Here is a 23721-nt window from a genome sequence, read left to right on the forward strand (position 1 = left end):
GCCTTCCTAGAAGAGTTGAAGCCGTCATAGCTGCAAAGGGTGGGCCAACACAATATTGAACCCTACGGACTAAGACTGAGATGCCATTTAAAGTTCATGTGCGTGTAAAGGCAGGAGTCCTAATGCTTCTGGTAATATAGTGTATTTGGACAGAGCGAATAGATTAAACCTATCGACTTTAGGTTTGCATCCCAATTTGGGAGATTTCTCATCACTTCCTGTCTGAAGAAACAGGAAGTGAGATTACAGAAGCCTGGTGACTGGTATCAGGCACAATAAGACTAGAGGGAAAAATCTCAAAGGGGACGTAGACAGCATTTAACCTGATTCCAATGACCTTGAGTCTGTCCCAAACTAAAAATGTAGCCACGTTCAGTCTTACAAAACACCCTTAAAGTTACATATTCTGCAAACCTTTTCCGATAAATACAAGATTTGTTGCTACTGTAGTGGTAATTTTATACATTAGAATATAATCTTTATATTTTGCAAGAATACATTATCTGGTAGGATTAGACAAATAAGAGAGAGACAGCACACAATGTTTTGCATTCGCTCATTACAATACCTTAGGTTTGTCTATGCACTTCTGGACACGCTGGCCAAGAGATTTGAGAGATGATTCATTGCACTGTTCAGGTGTCCTAGGAATTCAAACCAAAATATATGAACAAATTAAATAGATGATGATTTTATTAAAGGAAATAAAGACTCCATTAATTATAGCTGCATTAGAGTAAATTACCGGGTCATTTCCCTACATCCAAATATTCTCCTGTTCTCTTCACTACTGAGCTCTAACTCAGCTCACCATAGTGGAGCTACCCGACAACATCTTTCATCCACAATTAAGACAGGCTTATGCCAACTAAAATAAAGATATGCACTGCACCTTTAAAATGAACTACAAGTGAAACAAATTGCTGCTATTATCTCAGAATATGTGACAAAAAAAAAAAAATACACACACACACACACACACACACACACACACACACACACACACAAACAGAAAAAAGGAGAAAGCAATACAACACATAATTATAGGCTAATACTCATTGAGGTTAAGATGAATGATTAAAAAAAAAAAAAAAAAAAAAAAAAAAAAAAAGATTTTTACAAGCCCAACCTACCACCTATAGAAAACAGCTCAAAACTAAAATTAGTATGACCCCCATTTCTAGGAAAGTAGATAACCAGCGATGCAATTCAGGATGCAAGAAACTCCATCCTCATATGGTAAGGTGCCACATACACCATCTTTACCCTATCCTTTGATGCAGTGTACTCAAAGATGAAGAGCAAACGTCAAGATTAAAAAAAAAAAAAAAAAAAAAAAAAAAAAAATTCTCAATTATACCATAGAGTTCATCTCTATGCAGTAGCATCTTCATCTGAGCAAAACTGCAAATGTTCGTACCCAACACTGCTACTCTGAGGTAGTCTATAGTCTTAGCCAGGAATGCCGACAGCATAAGAACATGACTACGTCACCACAAGGACCTGCCTTACACGCATTTCATCTTGTAAAGTAATAAAAAAAACAAAAAAACACACCACACACACGGACGGACTTATGGGTAATGGACACAAGCCATATTTACTTACAAATAACTATAAGAAGAAATCATGAACATATATAGTGGGGATGGAAAGTATTTAGACCCCCTTTAATTTTTTCACTCTGTTATATTGCAGCCATTTGCTAAAGTCATTTTAGTTCATTTTTTTTCCTCATTAATATACACACAGCACCCCATATTGACAGAAAAACAGAATTGTTGACATTTTTTGCAGATTAAAAAAAAAAACAAAAAAACTGAAATATCACAATTCTGTGTTTCTCTGTCAATATGGAGTGCTGTGTGTACATTAATGAGGAAAAAAAATGAACCTAAAAAAGGACTTTAGCAAATGGCTGCAATATAACAAAGAGTGAAAATTTTAAGGGGGTCTGAATACTTTCCGTCCCCACTGTATACCCACCAAGTATCGGTAGCAGCAGAATAATAATATATTATTAAAACATTTTGGCTATTCGCCAACCTAGCAATATTTTATAGAATAATGAAACCGTTTATATAAATCCAATTTAACGTTCAACCCCTAGAATATCGAAAAAAAAAAAAAAAAATCCAAAATTGGAAAAAAAACGGTAGAACATAAACAAGTATGGTATGAACAGTGGAACTTCAAATTGAGCTGCAGATGCCACATAACCTTGAAGTCTCCTTTATGGGTATACAAGGCCTGTCCACATGGGAAGACCTTATGGTCAGGCCCAGATTAAAAAGGCAAGAAGAGGACACTGGAGAGAAGAGTACCCTTCTTGCTCATTGAAAGGCTTTGGATTGCTTATAGGACATGTGAAAGGGGGAGGTGGGTTAGTTCAAAACAGTTAAGCTTGTAGCTTTTCCATACGCCTTTTGAGGGCCTCTTCCCAGTAACATGTTGTATAGCAAAAAGGCTGCGCATTTGAAATCATGGATTACATTCTCGCTCGTCTGAACCTGTCTCTTGACCCAGCTTTAAGTGGGCCCCCCTTCCCTTCATCCCCATTTCTACCCTCCCCCGCAGCGCCTTCACCTCTTGGGAGGAGCACATCTCCCTCTCTCTCAAAATGGCTCCCCAGACCAATGGGAATCACCTAAAGATGGTCTTCTGGAATGTTAAAGGGCTTTGCTCCCCAAATAAGCGCATGTCAATCCTTAGACACTTGAAGCATCTGCGGATAGATATGGCACTCCAAGAGACTCACCTATCTGCAGACGATTTAACCAGTCTTCGTAAACTATGGGTAGGCGAGGTTTACGGCTCTCCAGCAGTAGCTTGCAAAGCTGGAGTGGTTATATTGCTTCACGGAAACCGAAGACATGCTATTCGAGATGTACGGACTGATTCAACCAGCTGCAAAATGATACTACATATGACGCTAGGTGCTAAAAAGACAGCTATCACTAACATATGCTCCCAACTCTGACACTCTTTTTTTTTTTTAAAAACATGGTATCCTGGATATTGGGTGCCCCCGAAGCTCTTCATCTAGTAGGCAGAGATTTTAAACTCCAATGTCCTCATAGGAGGACCGTGCCAGTGTTAATCTCGTAAGCTGCAAAAAGCAAATTCCAAATGCTGACCATACTGTTTTAGCCCAATCCATCGCTTCCATATGTTTTGTAGATTTATGGCGACAAACGCACTTGACAGACCAGGATTTTACCCTTTCGCATCCTCAATTCTTTTCACGTATCGATTATTTCTTTGCCTTCCCTGCGCTACTATCATCACTACATTACATGGAAATTAGTGACACGACAATTTCAGACCATAGTCCAATCGCAGTACATTTAACCAATGCCAAACCCTCACCTCCCTCCCCCACATGGCACTTTTCGTTCTTATCTGGCAGATAATGAGGATTTCCTTCATACGCTATATGAAGCCTGAGGGGACTATGCTTGTACAAACGGGGCACACATTACAGACCCAAACCTTTTCTGAGAAGCAGGTAAAGCATTTTTGGAGGGGGAAAAAAAATATTTTACACTACCCAATTTGAGAAACACTCGGCAACAGTACATGCAAGACAGCGATGCTTTATGCTCAGCACACAAACTTCTTACATTAAACAGCACCCCCGAGAACATACAAACCTGGCAACAGTCTAAATGCAGTTTTGACATGTGGGCAGACCAGCAAGAAGCAGCTAACACATCTTACTCTACCTTATGTTTTCACAGGTTTGGCAACAAGGCGGGCAAACCATTGGCCAAACTACGCTCGGGCCCGAAGCGACCTACCCACCTTCCTGCCTTAAACACTGTGGGCTCCATTGTTACCTTACCTGCGGAAATTAGTAAACTTCTTGCCAACTACTATACAACCCTGAACGCAAAGGTTTAGACTAGACAACAGCAGAGGCCTTCCTAGCCAAGATCCACCTACCTAAAGCTCAACGCTACTCACTTAGAAAAACACTCAATGCTCCCATCTCCTTAGAAGACATCCAGAGGACTATTAAATCTCTAGCATCTGCCAAGGCCCCAAGCCCAGATGGCTAGACGGCGGAATGCTACAAACTGATAAAAGACTTTTTCCCTGACACATGTCTTCACCGCTATGTGGGATGGTGGCCCTCATCTCCCCACGGGAACGCAGGCACACATTAGACTAATCGCCAAAAAAGGAAAAGACCCGCTACACCCGGGCTCATATCGTCCAATCTCCCTGATCAATGCAGAGGTTAAAATGCTATCTAAAATAGCAACCTCACGTCTAGCGCCATTACTCCACCTAGCCCAATCTGGTTTTGTTCCAGGGTGTTCTGCCACCTTGAACATCCGTAAGGTTCTGATGGCGCTGGAGTACGCTAAATCACACCCAGACCAAGATGTAGCCATCATCTCACTTGATGCCGAAAAAGCTTTTGACAAATTCAGTTTGTCATGGAAGTATTCTGTTTCTCGGGCCTGACTGTGCACTTTCTACAACAAATGTATGCGTCCGATGGCTCGCCTCGTCACTCCTGATTTCGTCTGACACAATCCCTTTGACAGAAAGGGACAAGACAGGGATGCCCCCTCTCCCCTTCAATATAGCTATTGAGCCTCTATCCAGGATACTTCACTCGTCTGATGGAGTCAGTGGCATCACTCTAGGCAACCAAGTATTTCGTTCTGCCCTATTTGCAGACGACCCACCACGCATAGCGTTACAAAAACTATGTCTCCCTAAGTCTGAGAGCGGTGCAGGCTTACCCAATATACGTTGTTTTACAACCGCTCTTGCCCACTTAGACTTGTTGTCTGTAAAATCAAAGTGCTCTAATAGGATTTTTATAACAGCTTACCTGTAAAATCCTTTTCTTGGAGTACATCCTGGCACACAGAGCACCATAATAATCACTATGTGGGTATATAGGCACCTTCAGGTGATGGACACTGGTATACCCAATACAGGAGGTTCACTCCCTATATAACCCCTCCACTTACCAGGAGTAGCTCAGTTTTTGTAGCAAAGCAATATATTTAAACACCAGAAAGAGGGGCGGGACCTGTGTCCTGTGATGTACTCCAAGAAAAGGATTTTACAGGTAAGCTGTTATAAAAATCGTATTTTCTTTATCGTACATCAAGGGACACAGAGCACCATAGTAATCACTATGTGGGATGTTTCATAGAAATGCTATTTGAGGGGAGGGAGAAACCTGTAGGGCACCCCCAGACTTGAGGACCTATACTGCTGCCTGCAGCACACTGCGCCCAAAGGCGATATCCTCATGCCTGCTTACATCCACCTGATAAAACTTGGTGAATGTATGTACTGAAGACCAAGTTGCAGCCTTACAGATCTGAGCCATGGAGGCCTGGTGACGCACTGCCCAAGAAGCACTAACCGCCCTGGTAGAGTGCGCTTTGACTTTAAAAGGTGGAATCTTACCCCCTTAAATCATAAGTCTGAATTATAACTTGCTGAATCCACTTAGCGACAGTGGATTTCGATGCTGCCTGTCCTTTCTTAGGACCCTCTGGCAGTACAAATAAGAGTCTTCCGGATCTGAGCAGTCTTTAAATAGACTTTGACCGCTCTCACCACATCAAGACAATGTAGTGAGGTCTCTTCCTTGGAACATTGTTTTGGAAAAAACAATTGCAGGACAGTCTTGGTTCAGGTGAAAACCTGGATGAGGGCGCAACACCACTCTGTCATCGTGAATAATCAAGTATGGTTCTTTACAAGAAAGAGCAGCCAATTCCGAAACCCTCCTTGCTGAGCATATAGCAACCAAGAACACTAACTTCCTTGTCAGAAGGACTAAGGAAATATGTTGCATCTGTTCAAATGGTCGTTTTTGTAACACTGACAAAACTAAGTTCAAGTCCCAAGGGTTCAAAGGTGATCTAACTGGTGGATTAAAGCACATCACCCTTTGCATAAAACCCAGGATCAAAAAATGTGACGCAAGCGGTCTTTGAAATTAGATCGATAAAGCCGAGACTTGGCCCTTAATAGTACTCAAGGCCAATTTCACCTCTACCCACAATTGTAGAAAGGCAAGAATTCTGCCTATGATATACTCCGAGGGTGCCAACCCTTGGATTCACACCAGGAAACATAAGCCTTCCAGACTCTAATATATAGTTCTGGAAGCTGGCTTCCTTGCATTAATCAAGGTAGGGATAACTGACCTGGAAAGCCCACTTTTTTTCAGAATGGATTTCAATAGCCAAGCCGTTAAATTTAGCGTTCGTAAGGTAGGATGGAATATCGGCGCCTGTGAGTAGGTCTGGCCGTAGTGGAAGGGACCATGGATCCTCTACCGCCATCTTTACAATTTCTGCATACCAGTCCAACTGCCAATTCTCTACTCCGGAATGAAGATTGCCAATAGACACGGAACATTCCTTTCTACCCAAATTAGAATATGGTTCACCCCTCTCTGCGCTGCGAGACTCTTGGTGCCCCCTTGGTGATTGATATAGGCCACAGCTGTAGCATTGTCAGATTGGATCCTGACAGGACAATCCCGTAACCTGAGAGTCCAGGCCTTTAGAGCCAGACGCACTGCCCGAATCTCTAGGATGTTGATGGCAAGGCTCTCTTTTCGGTTCTTGACCACTGTCCCTGGACAGCCTGAAAGGCTGGCATCTGTCGTCTCCACTTTCCAGAAAACTGGTCTGAAGGATTTTCCCTTCAGCAGATTCTGGGTTAGTAACCAACTGAGGCTTTGGGACACCCTTGGGGGCATTGGCAAGTCTAAAGCTTGAAAACGTTTTGTTCCAAGCAGACAGGATACTGTTTTGCAACAGTCTCGAATGGAACTGGCCATAGGGAACCGCTTCACATGAAGCCACCATCTTTCCAAACAACCTCATGCAAAGGCGAATGGAAGGATCTCCTTTTGACCCGACCATCCATACCAGCTCTCTTATGGAATTGATCTTTGCCTGAGGCAAGAACACATTTTTCTGGGCTGTGTCAGTCTATGATCAGGCCCAAGTACTCCAGTCTTTTTAGTGGTTTTAAGGAAGACTTCTCTAGGTTGAGAAACCAACCTAGACTTTTCCAGGTAACTTGTTGTAATGCGTACATTTTGCGTGGTCTATTAGCAATAGATCGTCTAGGTACGCCAAGACTGTTAAGCCCTGTGCCCTTAACCTGGCTAGGAGGTGGGGCCAGCACTTTTGTAAACACCCGGGGTGCTGTAGTTAGCCCGAAGGGCAAGGCTACAAACTGAAAATGCTGCTGTTCTACCTTGAACCGCAGAAACCTTTGGTGAGCAGAAAATATAGGGACATGCAGATATGCATCCCTGATGTCGATAGATGCCAGGAGTTCTCCTCCTTGTAGGATAGAAACCACTGACCTGATCAACTCCATGCAAAAAAGGAGCGGATCTTCAGGAACGGATTTAGATTCTTTAGATCTAGAATGGGTCCGACATCTCCATTCGGTTTTGGTACCATAAAGGAGGTTTGAATAAAACCCCAAACCTTGCTCTTCTGTGAGGATTTGTATGATCACCCCCAGAGCCAGTAAAATCGGTCTAGTGCCCGAAACAGAGATTGCCTTTTCCCTGGATCTTTGGGAACGTTTGACCTCAGAAAACGAGACATTGGAAACTCCCGAAATTCTAGTTTGTATTCTAGAGACACAGTGGAGATGACCCATCTGTCCTGAATTTCCTCTTACCAGACTTCTGAGTATTGCAGAAGTCTTTCCCCACTCTGGCGAGGGTGAGCGCCCCTTCATAATGAGGCTTTAAAATTCTGCTTTGCAGGTTTCCGCCCCCAGGACTTGTGCCTGGGCCTGATCCTGAGGCTTTCCTCTAGAGTCTGACGGCGGAGGCCATCGCCACAGCCTAGAGGCGGATGCCCCTGGCGCAGGAGAAAAAGTCAGCTTAAAATGAATTACTTTCTTTTGACTGGCAAAGGAGTACTTTTTCCCCCCACTAGAAATCATTTGGATGTATTTGTCTAAATCATCCCCAAATAGCCGATCCCCATGAAAAGGAAAGCCAGTCAGAAGCTTTTTGCATGGTGCTTCGGCTGTCCAATTTTTTAAACCACAGGATCCTACGCAGGTGTACTAGCACAAGTGCAAGGCAGGACGCCTGGGGAATAGAATCTTTCATGGTGTCTATGGCAAAACATAATGCTTTTGGTAGTTCGGCCAAATCCCGGGCTTGTTGTGCAGGAACCTCCTTAAGGGCCTGTCTAAACTGGTCCTTTAGGGACTGACAAATGCTTATTGCAGCGACTGCAGGCTAGGTAACGGCACCTGCCAAGGAAAAGGAGGATTTTAACAGGAATTCCAAACTTTTCTGTTGGATCTTTAAGCATTTTCGCATTGTCTACTGGACAAGTTAAACTTATCCACACTGGAAATCGCAGCATCAACTGCTGGTACATTCCATTTTTTGGTGAATGTCTCCTCCATGGGATAGAGTGCTGTGAATCTCTTTGGAGGGAGAAAATGCTTATCCGGGTGACCCCATTCAGCATAAATAAGCTTTTCTAGCAATGCATGGACAGGAAACGCATGAAAAAGCTGTGAAGGTTTTAAAGGAACCCAAGGAAGAAAACGAACTTTCAGCTGACTCAGTTAGGGGTAGCATGAAAGTGGAGCGAACCATCTCCGTAAGAGATCGTACCAGCTATTTCTCAGATTACGAGGCTGAAAAGGGTTCATCTACCGTTGTTTACTCTGCAGAGGAGTAATCGGTTTGTTTTTCCTCCTGATCGCCTGAGGGCAACACCTCATCCTGTACCCACTGTTCCCTTGGTAAAGGGTCTGAGGTGGGGGAGGGGGATCTAACACGCTTCCTATCCTTTTGGATGGAGGAGGAGATTAAAGCCACTAGTCTTCCTTCTAGGCCCTGCAGGGCAGAGGAAAATGCATCTTCAGTCACGTATACAGGTGCTGAAATGTGAGAAGTTGCACCACCAACTGGTTCCAAAGACTGACCCTGGCTTGCCATATCTGGTATTTCAGGAGAGGATGACAGTGTGGAGGCACGACTGGAGTTCCCAGCGCCTGGGGGTGGAATTTTATGTACCTTCTTTGTGGTGTTTTTTTTGGAAGCCATAGTGCTAAGCGCAGAGGCACTAAGTAAATGCACTACTTGCTGAGCAATAGACTAGCAATACAATGCCGCTATAAAAGTTCAGCTTGGTGCCGAGTAACAATGTATTTCCTGTACTGGAAATACCTGCATGCATCCCTTACGTGCCCCAGCACTCATGTCCTGCGTGTCAGACTTCCATCTCTTCAGTTGCATCTGATAGAGCTCTTCTGTTAATGAGAAGCGTCTGTTTGAAATGACTCAGGTGCGTTCTCTGCTCGGCGTCCCCAGCATCTGCACCATGTGCTACACGTGGACGCTACGTCCAGCACACGGTGCCACGCCTAAGCCACAACCCCCCCCCCGTTTCAAAATGAACAGCAGTCCAGGCGTGCACGGACGGCATTCGGGTCTGCCAGTGCCTGTAGAAGGGGAGGCTCTGTGACCGCCTAATTGAAAAAATAAAATCTAGTATGTACCAGGGCTGGGGCAATGGCAGGACAATATCTTTATTTGTAACACTGACATGGCTATGTGGGGAATCTTTCACTGACTCCGTTAGGCATGCAAAGCTGCGAGGTAAATACAACACAGGGAAGCCACTACCGCACCCCCCTTCTGGGGGGGGGGGGGGGTAGTGTACAAACTGCTGCTGTACCCCCAGCCCCTTAGTTCCCCCATGGGGGAGAAGAACATGCCAAACTTTGTTCAACTAAGAATCCCCCCTGGCTGCCGAGACCACACACACACACGCTGTTTTAGCTGGATACTGAGCTGACTGAGAAGCAACGTATCAAGGTATGTGCATTTACTCCCTCTAGTGGAGACTTCAAGGCATACAACATTTTACTCATGGAACAAAAAAAAAAAAAAAAAAAACCAAAAGGACCGGGTCCCTTTTTATCGGGGTTCCACTCACTTGGACCTGTATTAGCACCCCGCCAGGAAAATCTTTAGGCAATGTAAACATGACCAAAAAGCCCTGGGTCCTGCCCTGCAAGGAGAGACATTACAGGCAAAACCTTGTGTTTCATATACGACGCCCGGGTACCATCCACCTTGGCCACAGTGGCACTTTGGATGGATCCAGTCTATGGAGGCTGTTTAAATCCAGCAAGGAACCCTCCAGCGGAGCTCTTCAGAGCACATCTTCACTCGTGACAACACCTTAGACACTGGCAAAAAAAAAAAAAAAAAAAAACCCCCACACAACTGAGGTACTCCTGGTAGGAGGAGGAGGGGTTATATAGGGAGTGAACTTCCTGTATTGGGTATACCAGTGTCCATCACCTGAAGGTGCCTATATACCCACATAGTGATTACTATGGTGCTCTGTGTCCCGTGATGTAAAATAAAGAAAATATACTTGAGCACCCTGGCCTCTCCACACACTCTGACCGTAAAACAAGTGTTCTTATCAAAGACAAATGTGTGGAGAGAAGTGCGAAGACTGCTGGGGCTACCCTCGAGAATATCCTGCTATTTAACCATTCAAGGCAAGCCTATGTTCCTTCCATCAATCATGCATAAAGCCTTTACCCTATGGTGCACCCATGGACTCACTAACATAACCTCCCTGTATCAAGGCAAACCTGGTGAATTCAAGTCTTTACAAAACCTCTCATGAGAATTTGCATTGCAGACATCACACATATTCCATTATCAGCAAATTCTAGCCTATCTACGGTCTTGCTGTGGTGGCGCATTCACAAACTCACAAATCTCAGAGAAGTGGCGTGAAAAAGCGCAATTTAAAGTTATCCACAGGGCATATTACCCATGCCGCACCAATAAGGCAGACTCTACACAAGCACAATGCCCCTGGTGTTCACTACCACGTCCTACATTACTCCACCACCTCTGGGAATGTCCAACCATTACTAGATATTGGAACGCGTGCTAGTATACATCTTCAAAATCAATAAGATCCAGTTACACAACAATCCGTTATTGTGTATATTTGGATGTGAACCACTACCTTCCACATCATCAGCAGACTCACGCAACTTTACACAATGGACTCATAACTCTCCTAGTTGCTTGTAGAACGATCATGTCCCATTGGATTAAACCAACACCACCCAGCGTTCCAGCTGTGGAACACTTAACGTTATTGCTCTTCAACCTTGAAGCTGGACACCATTGTACTAAACTTCCGTTCTACTTCACGCTTCTTTGCAAGATGGCGTAAATATATGGAGGTCACGTTCACCCAAAAAAGGAGCTGCTGGATATTACGCACCCATTTAAATTCACGGACTGGTATCTAACACAAGACCTCTTAAACTCCCTAGGTAAACTTTAAAAATCCAACTTATCAGATCCCTCCATCTTTCTACCACCTTAGAAATGCCACACCTTTGAAGCTCTTTGAGGATTCAAGATCTTAGATTCTAAATAGGTTGATTTATCGGTTATTGTCGTCATGTCCCAAGATCGCCACTCAGATTTACCCAACATTGCTTCCACTGCTGAAAGTAATAATATCTGTGTTGTTTCACTTTGAAATATTAGGTCATGTTGTTTACGGGTAAATATACTTCCCGTCACCTCCCCCTCCATTCCCTTTTTAGCGCTCAAATTTTGGTTCTCTTATGTTCATAATTGTGAATCAGATACTGGAGCTCCAAGTTATATACGTGCTTCTTTCCTGTAATGTGAAAATTTCAAACTTTTTTTTTTTTTTTTTTTAAAAAAGAAAGAAAAAAAAATATATAGGATTCACTCCTATAGACAATGAGTTAAGAAAGCTCCTAGCAGGTCACATTTAGGGCAATGTTTACGATATTGTATTGGTCAGATGCCTTAATCTTATGAGGGAAAAAAAAAAAAAAAAAAAAGAAAGAAATTAGTATACTGGTATAATCCCAAATTTGGTATCCTTCAAAGTCTCAAGCACGAAACTGGTCTCTCTCCACCGTATACAAGTTTTAGGGTGGAGGAGAGATTTTAGAGACCAGTTTTTGGCCATCTCCGCTTCCAAAGAATACTTCTATGGTTTCTGCATCCTTACTTGTAGAGGTCTGGAAGTCACACGCTTATTATAAATCTACATACACAGTAGATCTCCACAGGGAAAATTGATTACATACACCTGCCTCCATTTTTCTGTACCCCACTACCTAGGTTTTTATTTGTAGGCTGTAGAAACAAGGCTTAGCGACTCAACTATGCAGGAAAACACAGGAACTGGGTGTGCAGAAAAATGGCAGCAGGTGCTCTGGACTGAGGAGTCAAAAAATGTGAAATATTTGGTTGTAGTAGGAGGCAGTTAGTTTGCAAAAGGGCTGGAGAGCGGTACAATGAGTGTCTGTAGGCAACAGTGAAGCATGGTGGAGGTTCCTTGCAAGGCTGGGGCTGCATTTTTGCAAATTGAGTTGGAGATTGTTAGAATCAACGGTGTCCTCAATGCTGAGAAACACAGGCAGGTACTTATCCCATCATGCTATTCCATCAGGGAGGCGTGCGATTGGCTCCAAATTTATTTTGCAGCAGGACAATGGCCCCAAACATACAGCTATTGTCATTAAGAACCATCTTCAGCGTAAAGAAGAACGAAGTCCTGGAACTGAGATGGTTTGGCCCCACAGAGCCGTGGTGTCAACATAGAGTCTGTTTGGGTTTACATGGAGACAGAAGGATTTGAGGCAGTCTACATTGGGCTTTTGCCAGATTTTAATTTACATATAAAAAAAAAAAAATTATATACACGTATGTATGTACACATACACTCTTAAATATTGTGAACCCACCCATTGTTAATTTTTTGTTTTGATCAAATTGGGATTTTTTTTGCATGTGGGAAAGGTTTGTCCTTTAAGTTATCACCAATGACAAAAGAAAAAAAAAAAAAAAAAAAAAAAAAAAAAAAGAAGGAGGAAGAAGATTTTTATTTCTAATAGGCTTAAAGAAAATAAGTTGATTTTCTGCACACATGGTTTGTGTAATCCAAAGTTCCTGTGGGTAATACACATGTAGGAGTTCCAGCATGTAGAGAATTCCATTTACCACATTAGCTCTGCAGCATCAAAAGTCCAGTGTGCATGAGGCCCAAGGTGTCACATGGATCTAAAAGCAATTTTTTGTAATTTATAAAATATTGCTAGGCAATATTGGTTTACCTTAACAGTTTTATGATCATTTTTATTGAATAGGTTGTATAATGTCACTTTACAGTTCTCTAGTAGTGAAGGGCTCCCTCATCTGGCTGCACAGCCCCATAGAAAGTCTACGGATCTATATGGCACACGCACTGAATAACGAAACAAACTGGTCATGAAATCTCAGTAATGTACATCTGTGGAGGGGGAGGGTGGCATTGTTTAAGTCAGGGCAAAAATATGTGCACTTTGAAAGTATATTTATTGTTTAACCTCTTTCCACAGGCTGTATGCATACATGCGGCCTCAACAGTTGGTCTTCACCACCGAGCAGCCGCATATATGCTTCCATAGTGTACCATTTACTGTGATGAGAGCACGCTTATTGCGCGCTCCTGGCACAATAACTAAAGTGAAACTAGAAGGTTCCCAATGTGTACTTGCAAATGGGAGCTTCAGATCATGTGACCGCCAATCATACTTACATGATCTGAATGCCCATCTCCACCTCTCAGCCTTTAGATCCCCTATAAGGGACGTGAGGTGGCAGCGGGAAGGTGTTAACAGAAACCATAACAAAACACAGGGGGAGGCATCACCATGAGCACAGCTCTCTTCCTCTATAAATTGGCGAGTTACCTGAGGAAGGTGGCCATGGTTCTGAAACGCATTGTCATGGCAACTGTGCGACGTCCCCACTCTTCCCCTCTGTATCCTGCTCATTTGTCCGCGAAGAGCAGCGCCGGCTGGACCAGACTCATGCACATTAGGATCTGCATGTTGAGCGTGGTGGTGGATAGCCTCGGATGTGCTGCCAGAATCCGGGCAGCTAGGTTGAATGTCCACAGCTCCCTCTTCCCCTGTCGAGATCTTGAGGTGGTTATAGGAGTATGGCCACAGTGGAATCCTTATGCTGCATTCATCTTCAGACAATGCCAGTTTGACCATTGTAGTGTTTTTAACTTTACCATATTAAAAGCAGAGTTACACTAGGGCAGCTTTGCGTTCATGTTTTGTCTAGAAGTGTTGCTGCCACCCAGAGGATCCAGAGAGCAGCACCCTTTGACTTGACTGTTAATCAGCGCACCGCTAGTTTTTTTTGTGTGTATTTTTTGTACAGAAATCATAACAGACTAACCTAATGGGGGGGGGGGGGGGGGGGGGAGACGAGGGAGGGGAAAAAAAAAAAAAAAAACCCCACCACACGATTACCGATCTTCTGTTTACATCACGTGATCAGCTGTCATTGGCCGACAGCTGATCACGTGGTAAGGGGCCAGGATCGGCCCCTTACTCCGATCTGTGATCACCCGAGCCTCATTGACCGAGTCTCATCGGGAGCATGCAAAGGGGAGGACGTCTATTGACGGCCTCCCAGCAAAATAGTTCCGTGCTATAGTAGTCATTCGGCTATAGCGCAGATCTGAAGGGGTTAAAGTAGTTCCATCCAAAAGTGGAACTTCCACTTATTTGTCTCCTCCATCTTCCTTCCCCTGCTGCCAGGCCAGTAGAAGAGCGCAGCAGTACCTCGCGCATGCGCAGCAGGGAACCGGCCTAAAGCCGTAATGCTTTGCTGCCAGGTTCCCTTATCGGCAATGGCAGCGGCAGCCCCCGACAGCTAATGGAAACATCAGCTGCGGTGCCGACATCGCTGGACTCCAGGACAGGCAAGTGTCCTATTAGCTATTTGTAGGGGTGGGCGGACCTCCACTTTAACTTTGCTCATCATATGGTTTATGGGAAAGTACTTATCAAAACTCTACATACCTAAAAAGTGATAGAATAGAAATGGATCCAAAGAGGGTGGAGTCTTCAGCATATAATAAGTCTGCTTTGTTTTTGCTGGGTGGATTGGCAGCTTCTTCATCCAGAAGTACTAGCAATGTTTTTATGGTTTCCCTACCACATAAAGCTGTGCCTCGGTTGATTGCATGAATTCTAGGCTGTAAAGAGAAAAACAATTCCATCATACTTTAAGACACAACCCCTTGTCTTTTTGTATTAAAGGAAATGTTTAGTACAGACTCTTTATATTAGGAATGAAATGCATACATTTTTAGCTGGCCAAGCGTGAAATATTGCATATTAAAAGTAATATTAAACCCAGAGGCAATTATATTGCAGCATACCAATTAAGATGCGATGGCAGCATTCATTTTTTTTTTTAGGCTCGATTTTCATCTGGTGATGAAGCCAGCAGGGTTGTTTATAATATAAAATTATATTATATTATATTATATTAATATATATATATATATATATATATATATATATATATATATATATATATATATATATATATATATATATATATATATATATATATATATATATATATACTGTTTGGTGTAACTGATTATAAAGTGTGAGCTGGAGTTTGGTGTCAATAATTTAGTGTATTTAAATCTGCTAAGACATTAAAACACTGCTGTCCTCATTCCTATACAGGAAGGGTGTTACCGGCTAGATCACCAGGTGAAAACAAACACACACACACACACACACACACACACACACACACCAAAAGGGAAGGACCACCAATTCCATAGCCAAATTCCTGAGCCACCAAGCTTTCTGGATAGAGAAGTGGGCAAAGGGAACAGGCCTCTCATACAAAACCAGAGAGTCTGATTGTTTCTGGGTCTGCAGTTTCCCCTGTGAAAAACACTCCCGAGAGGTCTAGAACTTGACTGAGATTATCCAAGCAGTAGGTCTTTTTTTTTCTAGATTTTGCCTTTAGAATCACTTTAATGCTGGTTTCAATTGAAAGGTGTCAGAACATCGTGCATCAGGGCCGGTACAAGGGGTGGGCAGAAGGGGGGATGCCCTGGGCGGGACCATTTACTGGAGGAAGGGGGGGGGGGCGCAGTAGAGGCCACGCTACAGACCGCTTTGATCTGTGGCTGCAGTGCTCCCCTCCCACCTCCTCCTCTTGTTTGACACACAGCGCCGGGAGCGCTGTGTGTCACACAGCTAGGTCTGTGTTCAGCGGCGCCGTAAAAAAGGACCCGCCCCCCCAGACTGGCTCATGTGGTAGCAGATTGAATCAGTGTTCGCCTATCACACGAGCCAGTCTAGGGGGGCGGGAACTTGGAGGGAGAGAGAGAGAGAGAGAGAGAGAGAGAGAGAGAGAGAGAGAGAGAGAGAGAGAGAGAGAGAGAGAGAGAGAGAGAGAGAGAGAGAGAGAGAGAGAGAGAGAGAGAGAGAGAGAGAGAGAGAGAGAGAGAGAGAGAGAGAGAGAGAGAGAGAGAGAGAGAGAGAGAGAGAGAGAGAGAGAGAGACTCTCTCTATGGGCACAGAGGCTGCGATTATGGGCACAAAAAGGCTGAAACTATGGGCACAGAGAGGCTGCGATTATGGGCACAAAGAGAGAGGATGAAACTATGGGCACAGAGAGGCTGCGATTATGGCACAGAGAGGCTGCGATTATGGGCACATTAAGGGTGCAATTATGGCAGCGGTAGGCTGCATTTGATGGGCACTGGTGAGACTGCATTGATCTCTTGTATCATGTCTGCAGTCTGAGGAGAGTTTGCTTAATTAGCAATGGTATTGGTAATATGCAGCAGGAAGGGAGTTAATGCACTGTCACTGATGCATTAGTATATATTCCATTGTCTGTAGGAACTAACTTTTCACGGGGGGGGGGGGGGTTTCATCTTCGCCATGACCTTGTCCCGGCACTGTCGTGCATCACAATTTGTTGCATATGAGGCTGCATAGCCGCAGACCGGTCCAGATGCTCATACCAACCTGCGTCCACAGCCAAAAGCGCTTACAATGTGCACTTGAGCATCATAATTAGAACACAAGAGCAATGGGAGAAGGTAGCCAGGTCTGATGTACACAAGTTTGAGGTGTTGAATTGCACTCTAAATTCTCCAGATCAAGCATCTGCGGGATGTGCTGGAAAAACAACAAGTCCAAACCATGGAGACCCTACCTCACAAATTACAGGACTTGATAAAGGATCTGCTACTGATGGTTTTGTGCCAGACACCACGGCATTCCTTCAGTGGCATCCTGGAATTTCAGCAGTTCTAGAATAAAAGAATGAAATACCTATACGAAGGATTATAAAGAAAAATGCAGCAAAAAGCTTACCCGTGCTGGACTGATTCCTGCGGAGCTCTCATGCTTCACTTCACTAGATAAATTAATAAGGTTTTTAATTCTCAGATCCAAATTGTGTGCAACTTCCATCACAGCTTCACTAAAGAGATCCCCACTGCCTCTTCCCTTTATAAGATGCATCTTAATGGCTGACAAAATCCGATCTGCTGCAGTTCTGAAAGACATAGGAAAGACCCAACCAAATCATATTAAAAAAAAATAAAAAAAAAAAAAAAAAGGAAGAAGAAAAACACACCACGCAATTACTACATTAACCAGCAAACTGGAACGGTTGAAAAATGTATTCCAGTGTGTCTTTTAAAGTACCGAAGACAGGTATAGCAGAATTCTATCCAAACTTTCCTCTCCTTCCACCCTTTGAGTTTTGCAAAGCGTGCTGGGAGAGTCAGCAGCTGATTTTATTGCTGTGCCTACTCAGGAGAATTAGCTTCAATCCCCATTACTAGGAATATGAACACCATCGCAGTAAGTGAAAAGAAATCTCAACAAATTAACAGTAATAAAAGCTCCCTCTCTCCAAAACAAACAAAAAAGTTTTGACTGACTTTAACAAACTGCTCTGGCATTAAGTAAAAAATTACCAAGCACACTCTGAATGCAGGGCAAAGTGACAAGTTCAAATCCTGGAAAAAAATAGATATTGGAAGCATAGTTTAAGAGAATGTATAGTTAAAATGTACAGTTATCCTATAAAGCCAAACTATTGAGCTGAAAAACAATATTTTTGACTTGCCAATAAAAATCAATTTCTTGAACTAACTGTACATGACCCCCTATTGTTAACCATGAGTTACATGCAGCTACCTTCAACTGATTGCACCAATGCAAAAAAGAAAAGCTGCAGGGACATCCCATAAACCAGCTTTTCTACTCCCAGTAAGCTTAAAGTGTTACTAAACCCACAACAGTAAAATCAGTAAAGCATGCTGGTTATACTCACTATAGAACCTAGGGGGTTAATCCTTTGCATTGTGTAAAAAGGATGCTGGATTCTGTCCTCTGTTCCTCCTCCTTCCACAGTCCCAAAACCATCCCCTGATAGAACAGGGTCTATAGGACAAGCTACACATGCTCAGTTTGGTGTGTATTTCTAGAGATATTCTTCTTGGGGAGGGTGCATGTGAACAGCACAGAGCCAATCAGCACTGTCTAGACAGAGGGTTAGGGGTCCTGCAGCCTCATAGGACAGTCAGAGCAGAATGAAAACTGCCTCCTCCTACAAGCTTTAACCAGACACTGATGGAAGTTACAAGACTGCTCTAACTGATAAAAAGGTATTGATCAGTTTAAATTTACTCATACTATTGCATTTCCATGTTCTGTGTACCAGATATAGTGAATGCCAGGTCATGGGTTTACCACCACCAAGTTTTGTAGCGAGCAATAGGAAGATCATAAGAACAGGAGGGAAGAGAAGTGTACTCCAAGAAACAATATACTCGCAAGTCAAAAATCATTTTCATAATTTTACATTACAGGACACAGAAACTGTCTTAAATCATGGACATCCAAAAGCGGTCCAAATGAGGGGTGTGCAACACAGCAAACACTAAAGTAACCCCTGTAACAGGTCAAGGAAGGGTTTAAAAGAAATTGGAGAACATGAAGCACCAGTCAACCCAAAACTGGCATTGGAGAACGTGTAACAGCTGAGAGAAAAATCAACCAGCCCATACCATATTCCAACAGAACGAAAACTTTCAGATGATGCACATGAGTAGGACAGAAAGAAGCACAACATGTCTAGCTGAATAAAGAAAAACACCTGAGAAAGAAGAGAAGCAATGGCCTCAAAACAACTTTAATGAAGAAAGGGCTCCTTACGGGTGCATACCAAAATAAAAAAAAAAAAAAAAAAAAAAAAAAACACCACACAACAAACAAAAACACACACCCCCACAGCTGGTTGGTCCCTGGACTACAGAGTCCAATTTTTAGCTCAAAAAGCAGGGGCTTGTCCAGAGAAGGGAAAAAAAAAAAAAAAAATTGGAACAAGACTGAAAATAGGATTAGGCTCAGATACTCCAAGTGATGAGAGTTCCATGTGTTTGTTTGCTCTCGATATTATATTTACACACACTTTAGGCCTACCACATAGATGGCATAGCTTATTTGAGGAGTCCCCATTTAAGAAAATGCATCACATTTGCCCTAAAAGCAATATTTATGCCAAAAAAAAAAAAAAAAAAAAAAATTAAGGCTGTAGTGTCTAAGCCAGACACTCTGTCCAGCTCAGTGCACCTGAGCTTGATACAGAGGCTCAGTGATGCTCCCTGCTCAGTCACTGCATCCGTCACACAGGAAGGCCCAGAGGCAATTTGTTGTGGGGTAGGCAGAGCCTCATGGAGAACTTAAACCAATTCCCCTTTAGATCCGTCTCCCTTGGGATTTTACGGCAGAAGGTAGTGGTTCTATTCCATAGCCACTGTTCAGTACAGTAGCAGCTAGGGAATCCACTCACTGCCAATCACAAAGGCATGTGGACTCAGTATCCCCATCAGGCTCCACCCACTGGCCAAGTTCAGCCCTATGTCATTGGTTGTCGAGTCCTAGCAACCAATGGATCAAATACACAACTCCCAAATAACTCTGGTCTGTCTGTATTCCAACTTTAAGTTGGTCTTAATTACCTGAAGTTTTTTTTTTTTGCCCCCCTTTTTTGTTTTGTATCTATAAACTGCAGCATAGCAACACATTGTAAATGTTACACATCTAAAACCTTCAAGATTCTGAAGTACAGGTCATAGCTGTTAACCAAAACTGTTGCAGGGCTTTCATGAATTTGGCTCATAACATTTTTAAAAATTGTACCATACTGCCAAAAAAGTGCCATAAATGCTTTATTGAATTCTCCCCACTGCTTTCCATTTATAGTTTATATATTTTTAGCCAAACAAAGAAAAACACCATTCTTTGGCGCATGGCATGGAACTGCTTGTGAGTTACAGGAACATATCACAAAGGGAAAAATAAAAATAAGCATTAAGGGCCATTGTGAGTTTAAAAAGTTTATGTACCAAAAACTGTTCTCCATAGCTAATATTTTCTTGAATGCATAAATCACAACACACAAAACCAGTGAATGATTTAAACATCTCTAAGTGCATATTCTCTGAAGAAAAAAAAAAAAACACCCTTTACTGGAAAAAAGACTAAAGCACTCTAGTGAGAAAATAGGGCTATGGACGAATTCCAAATGCCTGTTAAAACATATTCATAATTACAATTCCAAAAACTAGAAAGAATGTCACATTTTCTACTGGTCTGGACAACTGTTAAGACAATTTATAAAACAAAAACACACATATGGTCTGAAAATTTTCTTGACTGCCATCTTAAGGAAGTCTTTTAAAACACAGAAAGGCCCAATAATGAGGTGTGCAGAATTTTGTTTTAAAAGACTCGAACTTATGCGCCCTGCAATCTGAAAGCAAGCATGTCAGGTAAAAAAAAAAAAATTAAACTTACCCCTCCCTCTGCTGCACTTAGTGGTCCCTCCCATTTACCTTCATTACACTACAGGATAAAGTAGTAATGTGGTGGCAGGTACAAAAGAACACCAAACTGCTGCCCTCTACCCACACAGCAGCCCCCCATCCATTTTAATTTCTATTCCATTTGCTCGTTGCAACCATATCTAATATTTTACCAAAAAAAAAAAAAAAACCCCCCTTAGTTAGCCGTGACGGTATTTCTATGAGCCTTTCAGGACAGCACCTTGGAGAGAGCACAGCTCCACCTCTTGACAGGAAACACTGCGTGACAACGCCCCTTTAAAAAGCAGCTGCTTCCACCATGCCGTCAGTTGTTACCGAGAAATCCTCCGACATGCTGGAAAATATAATCAGACAATTACCAGGTCCTATAATTATACTTTACATATGATAACCAAGGGAGGGAAGTAGGCTGCTGTCCTGAAAGGCTCGTAGAAATACCGTCACCGGTAAGTCTAACTAAGGTTTTCTCCCTTCGCCTTTCAGGACAGCACCTTGGAGAGGATAACCGAGAAACTTACTTCAGGGTGGGACTACTGCCTGTAAAACCTTCCTACCAAATGATTGGTCCAAGGCTGATAGTAGATCCAAGCGGTAGTGCCTTATGAAGGTCGAAAAACTGGACCATGTGGCAGCTTTGCAGATTTGCTCAGGAGATGCCCCGGCCCTTTCTGCCCATGATGCTGCCACTGCTCGAGTAGAATGAGGCAATACCCCTTCCGGAGGTTCCAGACCCAAAAGATTTGTATGCCTCTAATGGCTTGCTTTAACCATCTTCCGAGGGTGCTCTTGGAAGCTTTACCTCCTTTGTGAGTACCTTCCATTAAAACAAAGAGTGAAGATGACTTTCTGATTTCCTTTGTTCTTTCCAGATATTTAAGCAGACACCTCCTGACATCAAGAGTATGGAAAGCCTCTTCTCCTGCCCCCGAAGGTAAAAAGGACAAAAAGTAGGGAGAATGATTTCCTGTGTACGGTGAAAAACTGAAGCCACCTTTGGTAGAAATGCTGGATCCGTCCTTAAGACTACCCTATCCTGTAGACATCTCATAAAGGGCTCGTAACTCACTAATTCTACGTGCGGAAGTTACTGCTACTAGTAATATAGTCTAACGTCAAAAAACATAATGCTTCTTCTATGGGTTCAAACGGTGCCTTAGTCAGTCCCTGAAGAACTAAAGATAAATCCCATTTGGGAAAACTAACAGGTCTAGGCTTTACTTTTGCCATTGCCCAAAAAAAAAAAAAAAAAAAAAAAAAAAAAAAAAAAAAAAAAGGGAGGTTCCCCTGACAGGGTTCTTTCCAAAAAAACTGATAAAGCAGCTACCTGAGTCTTGAGCGTACTTGCTGCTAACCCCTTCTCCAATCCCTCTTGAAGAAATTCTAAAACTGAAAGTGTGGTACAAAAATCAAAGTTTTTACTGGAACACCAAGAATTATAGATCTTCCAGACTTTAAAGTAAATGTCTCTCGTCACTTTTTTTCTACTTGCAAGAAGGGTAGAAATATGCTTCTCTGATAAACCCTTCTGTCTTAAGATTTGTTCTTCAGAAACCAAGCTGTTAGTTTGAGATAAGCTGGATCTGGATGGAGAATCTGGCCCTGACTCAACAGATCTGCCCTGATTGGTAATCTCCAAGCAGGTTTCACTGAGAGGTTCATCAAGGTTGAAAACCAGGGTCTTTTCGGCCAATAAGGAGCTATTAATATTAGCTCCGTGGACTCCAATCTGAATTTGGCTAACACCTTTGGTGTTAGTTGAAACCAGGGAAAAAAGCGTAGGACAGATGGAAGTCCCACTTGTGAGCTAACGCATCTACTCTGAGAGCTTGATCCTGTCTCTGAAGAGAGAAGAAGACTGGTATTTTTGCATTTTCCTGTTTTGCAAAGAGGTCCACCTGGGGATAACAACTCCTGGAAATTGTTTCAAATAATTCCTGACTGACAGACCACTCTGCTTCCCTTATTTCTTTCCTGCTGATCTGCTAAGGTGTTTTCCGTCCCCTTCAGATGGACTGCTGATAGAGAGGGCACATTGTTCTCTGCCCATCTTAGGATCTGATGAGCTAGACCCATTAGAGTTCTGCTTTTTGTGCCCCCTTGCTTTGTTAAATAGAATACTGCCGTCATATTGTCTGACAATATTTGGACATGTTGATTCACTAGAAATTCCTGAAAGGAGAGGAGGCTTAGGTGAACAGCCTTTAACTCTCTCCAATTTGAAGATCTTCTCGCCTCTGGCTTGGTCCAAACTCCCTGAATTGTTTTTTCTTCCACATGAGCTCCCCATCCCTATGCGCTGGCATCTGTGGTCAGCCTTCTGGTTACCGGAAAGGCCCAAGGAAGCCCTTCTGAGATGTTTCCTTGGTTCCTCCTCCACCAGAGCAATCTTTTTGCTCTTGCCTCCATGTTGAATTTCTTCTCCAGAGGTTCCTGGTATGACCAATTCATCAAAATATCTGATTGCAGAGGACGGGCATGCAACCTGGCCCACTGTACCTAAGGAATTGCCTCTGTCAACAGTTCCAGAGCGGACATGGCTTGTCTTACAGAGATCTAGGTGTTGGATTGAAGCGTTTTCAGGGTCAACTGCATCTTCTCCATTTTCTCCGTGGGGTAGAAAATTTCTCTGTTCTATCGAGTCTATTTCGTACCCCAAAAACCTTACCTTTTGAGATGGTATTAGGTTTGACTTCTGAAGATTGAGAAGCCATCCCAAACTTTAGATGTGTTTGAACTGTCAGTAGGTTGACCTCTACTTGACCCTTTGAGTCGGCAAACAGTAGCAGGTCGTCCAAATAGGGTACTATTGAAATCCCCTTCGGCCTCAGGGGGTTAAAAGATTCCGCCATCACCTTTGTGAATACCCTGGGGGAGGAGGAAAGTCTGAAAAGGCAGAGCCCGAAACTGCAGGTGCCAAACCCCCCCC

At 43.1% G+C, this 23721-nt stretch overlaps 1 protein-coding gene across 1 annotated transcript in view; it reads right to left on the reverse strand.

Moving 5' to 3' along the window:
• PARPBP (PARP1 binding protein) overlaps positions 1-23721 on the reverse strand; it is a 53000-nt gene that overhangs the window by 2805 nt on the left and 26474 nt on the right. Inside the window, exons 7-9 of the mRNA XM_073620317.1 lie at positions 17269-17452; positions 14932-15107; positions 569-644 (exon numbers count right to left, since the gene is read on the reverse strand). Coding sequence (XP_073476418.1) covers positions 569-644; positions 14932-15107; positions 17269-17452 — 436 coding nt within the window. The remainder of the gene's footprint in view (positions 1-568; positions 645-14931; positions 15108-17268; positions 17453-23721) is intronic.

The sequence above is a fragment of the Aquarana catesbeiana genome, linkage group LG03, assembly GCF_042186555.1.
Source record: "Aquarana catesbeiana isolate 2022-GZ linkage group LG03, ASM4218655v1, whole genome shotgun sequence".
Classification (NCBI taxonomy): Eukaryota; Metazoa; Chordata; class Amphibia; order Anura; family Ranidae; genus Aquarana; species Aquarana catesbeiana.